Consider the following 7,789-nt stretch of genomic DNA (forward strand, 5'->3'; position numbering starts at 1 on the left):
GCAAGTTGAGCTCCCTTACCACCTGGCCATGTATCATATGTCAACAACACTGCATCTGCCATATTCAATGCCGACAAGGCTTTTCGCCCAATATCAGGGTTCATCAGACAGGCTGCAATATAACAGATATAGCAGTGGTCTAGGCACTATGATGATATATATATATATATAAACCACCATTTCTCATAAACAACAACTTTTAGGGTGTGAATCAGATTAAGCATGATAACTGTAATTATTATCAATATTATTTAAGTCATTTATAAATCAGATTTTTACGTAAGAAATAAACACAGCATTATTTAGTTTATTCTTTTTAGACCGTTTATTTATTTATCTAATTATTTATTTTTTTACTTCACTTTACTAACATTCACGAGAACGGGCGAGCCAGCAAGCTAGTGTTACATAGAGATAAAAGAAATATATTAAAACTTTAACACATACATTCAGTTCTCTTCTAAACGATTTTAATGTATTATTTGATCTTCTGCCAGTCGACATTTGGTAATTTTCAAGATGGCGCTAAAGTCTGATCAAAACTAAAAGAGAAAGTCCGTAAGTACTGTAGAGAAACGACAATTGAAAAAAATAACTTATACAAAACTTGTGACTTGAGCTACGAAATAAAACATCTCCAAATGTTCTACAACAATAAGGGATTTTTATAATAAACAAATGTGATCAAATTATTACTGGAAGTGGTATATTTTTATCATTACCTTATACAGGTAACAAAAACAAGAAGCATATAATTCTTCCTACCTTCCCAGTTTTTCCGGGTTTCTTTCAACTGTACTCTCATCTTCTCCTCCAAGGGGGCTTCAAGAGCCATAAAAACAGCCCCACCTATCAACACGTACACGATGAATAAAACCAAGAGGCCAAGGACCTCCTTTTTAGTCATAGTGATTGTCTAAAAAGAGCAAAAAACATGCTTAACCAGCTGAAGCAAGTATGAATTAAAAATATAAACATTACACCTACAGGGTTTCGGAATTTATCTTTAACAGCTGTATGACAGCAGTATATTATCTGTGGGTATATATAAATTCTGCTCTAACCATAGAAAAAACAACAAAGCAACAATAACTGCATATCTTCCATGTTCTTTACTTACCTGCACATTCATGTATAACCCAACGGGCATGTCAAATTAGACATTTACATTTGTCGGCACACTTGCTCCCAAATTTAAATTATTTTTTTAACTTCAGTTTACGTGTGAAGCTCGCAAAAAAAAAAAAAAAAGATGCCAAATCTAGCAGACGGTGTTTCTCCACAATGGTGTAGGTCCTAAGTTTGCAGATACCTCTTCCACCAAGAATGTCCAATATTTCTCATTCTATATTTTGTAACGTTTTATTATTTATCTGTCTAGTATGTGCAAGACTTGGTGCTTTTGTTATTTACAAATATGACAACCAAAAAACTTCTTATATCTCCCATACCCTTTCAATATTGACATATTTGTTACAGGTTTGTGTATATTACGTGCTCGTCATATAAAACACAGGACACCCAGTGATCACTAATATGCATGTCATATAAAAAACAGGACACCCAGTGATCACTAATATGCATGTCATATGAAAACCAGAATCTCAGTGATCACTAGTATGCATGTCATATATAAACCAGAACCTCCAGTAGTAACTAATATGCATGTCATATATAAACCAGAACCTCCAGTAATAACTAATATGCACGCCATATATAAACCAGAACCAGATTTTATATAAGAACTGGAACCTCTCCTGATCAGTAAAATCAAGACTACATACAAGAAACCGGAACCTCCAGTGATCACTAAGATCTAGATTATATACAACTGGAACCCCAGAGATCATCAGCATTTATATAATGCAACAACCAGATCTTCCGATAACTACTACTATCAAAGTTATATAAAGCAACAAGGGTATCCAATGAACACTAACATTTACATCATACAACCCCTATAACTTTTAATAATCACTAATATCTACGTTATTTACAATAACGAAAATCATTAGTGATCAAATTCTCCAGTTATCACTGATTAACATCGTTGTACACAACAATTAGAGCCTTTAGTGATAATTAAACTACAGGTTATACAACATTCAGAACTTGTACTGTTCACTTAAAATATCATTCAACAATCAAATTCTCCAGTGATCACTGACTAACATCGTTGTACACAACAATTAGAGCCTTAAGTGATAATTAAACTACAGTTTATACAACATTCGGAACTTGTACTGTTCACTTAAAACATCATTCAACAATCAAATTCTCCAGTGATCACTGACTAACATCGTTGTGTACAACAATTAGGGTCTTTAGTGATAATTAAACTACAAGTTATACAACATTCAGAACTTGTACTGTTCACTTAAAATATCATTCAACAATCAAACTCTCCAGTGATCACTGACTAATTAAATAGTTCTATATAACTATCAGGAACTGCAGTGTTTACTGATGCTGACGTTAAACAACAACCGGGCTTCTAGTAATAATAGTAATAACATCTTCCAGTTTTTATTGATGTCTAAGCTATACAATAAACAGAATCTATAATTTTCAGTAATATACAGATCAAACTTTAACCAGAACCTACAGTTTTAACAAGACATCGATGTTAAGCAAAAACTAGATCATCTAGTAAACTCTATTATCTAATCAAAGTCATGCAACAACAACAATCATAAGCGATCGTTATTATATGCATGCGATAAACACGAGGAATTCTATCTGTGGGAACATCCTGGAAGAAGAATCGATCACCTTATAAAATTAATTTCTCTCTTTTCCCTAAGAATCTTCGTTATTTTAATAATGTTTTGTATCAATCTCATTTATTTATATTGAAATAAACATACATTATTAGGATTTTTTTAGTCTAATGTGTATTTGTAATCTTTATTCATAAAAATAGGGTCTGACAGCATTATAATATATACTTATAAACAATGTCAGTAAGATACCATTAAAAAAAAGAAAGAAGAAAAAGACAACTCTAACAAAATGCTTATTCATACAGTAACAAGTTGCCGGAAACACGTGCGATCTGGGGCAGTGAACTTTTCTTAATAAATGTTCCATAAACGAACAGTTAATAATGCAGTGGTAGAAGAGCAATGACCCTCGTAAACCCATCATTTGTCAGCTTGAGAAGGCATCAATTTGTAACAAACACTTAGAGCGAAGCATAAACGTGAAGAGATGATAACCATCTCCTCCCAGGTTTCTTGTTGTTGTTGTTGTTGTTTTTTTTCATCAGGTCTCAAGTTTTATAATGAGAAAATAATAATTATTTTTTGTTTTCCTTGAGAGGCACAGAAGATGTGTACTTCCGGTTGTAGATTAACTCTTAAAATTCTAGATAACGCGAGATTACACTTTGATTTAAATTACGCACTAATTTCAGTGGCTTGTTGCCAACACCCAGTCTATTTTAATGTTTTTACACGTGGTAGTAGTATTAGGCAAATGTTAAAGTTTATGATAATTTAGAGATGTTAAGTGCCACAGTCCGAATAAGACTATTACCGGTAGAAATAATAAAGAGCATATAGAAAAAGTTTTGCATAACGTTTACGTATTATTTCTTTATATCCCATCTTATTTCAAATGCGATTAAAAAAAAACAATCATGCTGTACATTTCGAGTGTTTATACACCATTCAAGAACACTAAAAGCTACTGAGTAAATATAAATAAATACAAGTTAAGCAGAACATAGATGTAAAACATTAAATATACATAAACTCGCTCTTTAATGGGGCTAGGCTTGGTCGAACTGTTAGCTTGCCTCTACTATGAGCTCGAAGATTCATGGTTCGCGACACGTTTCTGCTAAAACGCGCTCGGCACTTTAAAATCATGGGTGCGCTATAAGAGTGACAGTAAAATCCCAATATTGATCAGACAAGACTAGCCCAAGAGTTAGTGCTTGTTGCCGTTGGATATCTGCATTCCCTCTTGTCTATCAATTCAAAAATTAGGGATGGCTATGCTCAAATAGCCCTTGTGTAGCTATGCGCTAAATTCTGAAACAAAAAAAACACAAAAACACAAAAATGCACAATGATATATTACAAACTTTCCTTCATCAAAAATTATAATGCCTAATAGACTTATATAATTAAATATTTACAGGGGTGCTATTAGAATTCACGGAGCCCGAGGACCAAAATTATATGAAGGCCCTTAACCACAGTTGTTAACTATTGTGGGGGCCCCCAAAAGACTGGTGGTGGAGTTCTCAGCGGCTTGTGGACTTGATTCAGCCAGTAAGAAAGTAGCTGCATTTTTTATTTGTTATATTTTAGCTTAAAGCTTTTCAATGAGCTAGCTTCGTTATGTCCATCATGGAGACGTGTTACGTTATTATAATTCCATTTAAAGTTATTTAAACTTGAGGACATTTTTCGTTTACGAAGTATTCCATTTAAAACCATTTTCTATCAAATTACAAAAAAGACTTATTGAAGTTCTTTCTGTTTTTACAAATTGGAGTTGTGTATTTTGTAATATGATCTCAGGATACGGGACATCTTAAAATTAACCAACTTTCTTTTGAAATTGAGCAAAAAGTTTTTTAACTCCTTAATTCTTCCAATATATTTTCTACGTAAAAATAAATCTACAAATTAAAATGTATTTCTTAATATTTCTTTGTTGTTAAGAGCAAACCTACACAATGGGCTATCTCTGATCTGCCCAATGCGAGTATCGAAACTCGATTTTTAGCATTATATGCCCTCAAATTTACCCCCTGAGCCAACTGGAAAGGACATATATTTAAATATATCTGTGACTTTCTTCCAACTAGTAACCCATGTTAAAGAAAACTAGTACATAATCTTTCAAAAACCTGACTCATAATGATTTTACATATTTCTGACCCATTATTGATTATTGGTGCCTATTTAGCATAAAATTATTTCTCGTGTTTTTCTTACAAAGTATTTAATTCCTTTTATAATTTTAATTAATTGATTCGCGAAATTCAACCACTTTGACATTGAAGACCAAATATATTTTCTGTAATACTCATTTTGTTTCTTAAAGTAAAAACCAGTTTTCATTTTATTTTCAAGGCTCCCTGTTTTTTATATATACACACACATTTCTGTTTAATTTAAATTAACCTAACATCTATTTTTAACAAACAATTTTCAAATGATTTATTTTATAAACAAATTTATGTAGTAGACATTAAAATTAGCCCCTCAGTGTTTCAGCGGCAAGTCTTTGGATTTATGATGCTAGATATCGAGTTTCGATACGCGTGGTGGGCGTAGCACAAATAGCCCATTGTGTATCTTTGCCCTCAACAATAAACAAGCAATCATTAAAAAGAGTCGTTGTCTCACATTAAATGTTGACAGAAGTGTAAAAAGTACACGAGACACAGTAATGAAGACTTATTCTGGCAAATCATTCATATACAATGTAAACGAGAAATGATTACCGCGATTTTTCATTACTTACTATTGTATTTCAGACGCATCATTAATAATTACTCTATATAATAAAACAGCTAGGTAGAAAGCTAAAACAATTAATCATTATGTACCACTTTACAGCATACACAAATGGTCTAATACGGATACTTACTATTTAGTTAATTTTTTAGCTTTATCGAGAAAAAAAACTGTCTGAGAACAAACTTTCTCTGACATGTAAAAAACAAAATAAAAACAAATAATTAAAAACATGTTAGCCCCTCCCCTTCCTCACACATAAATAACCGTAACTCTAACAATCTTCTTCGGTTCCAGTATTCTCCTAATTTGAAATAAAGGATTTCAAGCTGTGTATTATTGCGAAACAGACATCATACTGCGGTATCTAGGCATGCTTGTGATCAACGGGATAAGTTAATTTTGTTGTATTTTTAGGAACATCGAACGAGAAATTTTCATGTAAGCGGATTATTTCTACTTGGCACTTTTCCCAGAAAAGAAATATTAAAAAATTAGATGGCTGGGTTCTTGCGGGGGGCTTTGGGTTTACAGCTAACGCCCTCATGAAGAACAAATGGAAATACATCCTGGTTTCCTAGAACTATACCTTACATATGTATATATATATATATACCATATGGGTAATGAAATGAGTGTTCAGCGTAAATAATAATCGATAAAGTTGTTGAAGACGTGTGTGAAGAAGAAGGAGTCTTTTTAGTAAGTTCTTAAAAATAACTACATATAATATTTTTACTATATTTATTACTCTTTCGTTTAATAAACAATATAAACAACTTTTTATCAAGTAAAAATATTTTAAATTGTATTTCCAATTAGCTTTTGACTAAAGTGAACAATATATTCCAAAGAACTGTCACGAATGCTGTATACCTAATATTTATTTTATAAATGTGGTTATCTTATTTCATCAAATTACATAAGCTTGCTAAGAATACTGTGAAAACAAAGACATTGTAGCTGCTAGTTATTATATTAAACCATTTATATTCTATTCCAAGCACTGTAATAGTGAAACAGTCTATAATAATAAACTTTATTTAAAGTTTTGCATAGAGCTCCAACAAAAATATTGTTTTGAACAAAAAAGAAAACAACAATAAGAACATTTAGTATTAAATATTAAAGTAACAACAAAAATTATAAAATAAAATAAAACATTTTTTATTATAAAAATATTTTACCATAAATATAAATAATCTATAATTATAAAAGAGCTTGTATATGTGTGTGTGTGTGTATGTGACCGCCATAGCTCCAAGAGGAAAAACCTAGAGACCCGAAACTTTTCACTTTTTACTAAGGGGATCCTGAGGGTGTGTACCTGGGTATTAATTTTAGATTTGACTAAAAAATAGCCAATTTTTTCCCTATAGTTTTGCCCTATAGCCATTAAGCCCCATAATTCTACTTCCTGAAGGTCTATAGTAAAGTATCATATTTTTTTCTAATTCTCACTTACTGAATGAACAATATGTGGAGGTTTTCTGCCAAATACTTTTTCAATTCAAACAACGGGAAGAAAAATATGAAACAGAGAATATTGGAGAAGTCGGAGAATGAAAATAAATCAAATAAAACACAGGAATAAAAAACGGATCTGAGAAGTTAAGTTAAAACTATTTGCTTTTAAAAAGTTGAATAGAATTAAGTTCTGGAAGTGAAAATAGACAAATCAATTAAAGAATTGGCGCATTGGGGTAGCTATAGAAGTAATTAAGATGAAGGCGATGCTTGACTGGTACATTAAGGCCTCTGTGAATCATGAGGGGACCCTAGAATCCCGCAGCGGAGCGTGGGTATCTTATGCTAGTTTGAAATATAAATAACTCAAGATCAGTGAATTCCGTCCAGATTTACTAAACTAATAATAATTATTTTAAATGTCAACATAGTTTTATGCAATATAAAATATAAATAATTATTTCTATACAACGAAAATAATAAGTTTTCTTTTCTCAGTTTTATAAATAATTCATTAATAATACATTAAAACTACTTATATTATTCTAAAGGTCTAAATTTATTAGCAAACCAATAAAATCTTATCGTTTCAGAATTTTCTCGCAAAGATATACGAGATAAATGTCTCTAATTTTGAGCTGACAGACTAAAGAAAAAGACATCTAGTCGCCCCCCCCCAGTGGCACAGTGGCATGTCTGTGGACTTACAACGCTAGAATTTGGGTTTCGATACCCGTGGTGGGCAGAGCACAGATAGCCCATCGTGTAGCTTTATGCTTAATTACAAACAAACAAACAAGACATCTAGTCAACAGTACTCAGTGCCGGCTCTTTTCTGATCGAAT

The 7,789-nt window shown here is 31.9% G+C and overlaps 1 protein-coding gene across 1 annotated transcript in view; it reads right to left on the minus strand.

The window, feature by feature from the left end:
- Nucleotides 1-1,150, minus strand: part of LOC106461124 (potassium channel subfamily K member 4-like) — a 22,160-nt gene extending 21,010 nt beyond the window's left edge. Inside the window, exons 1-2 of the mRNA XM_013920914.2 lie at nucleotides 1,121-1,150; nucleotides 766-916 (exon numbers count right to left, since the gene is read on the minus strand). Of these exons, the coding sequence (XP_013776368.2) occupies nucleotides 766-916; nucleotides 1,121-1,150 (181 nt within the window). The remainder of the gene's footprint in view (nucleotides 1-765; nucleotides 917-1,120) is intronic.
- Nucleotides 1,151-7,789: the final 6,639 nt, after the last annotated feature.

This window comes from Limulus polyphemus, unplaced genomic scaffold, assembly GCF_000517525.1.
Source record: "Limulus polyphemus unplaced genomic scaffold, Limulus_polyphemus-2.1.2 Scaffold901, whole genome shotgun sequence".
Classification (NCBI taxonomy): Eukaryota; Metazoa; Arthropoda; class Merostomata; order Xiphosura; family Limulidae; genus Limulus; species Limulus polyphemus.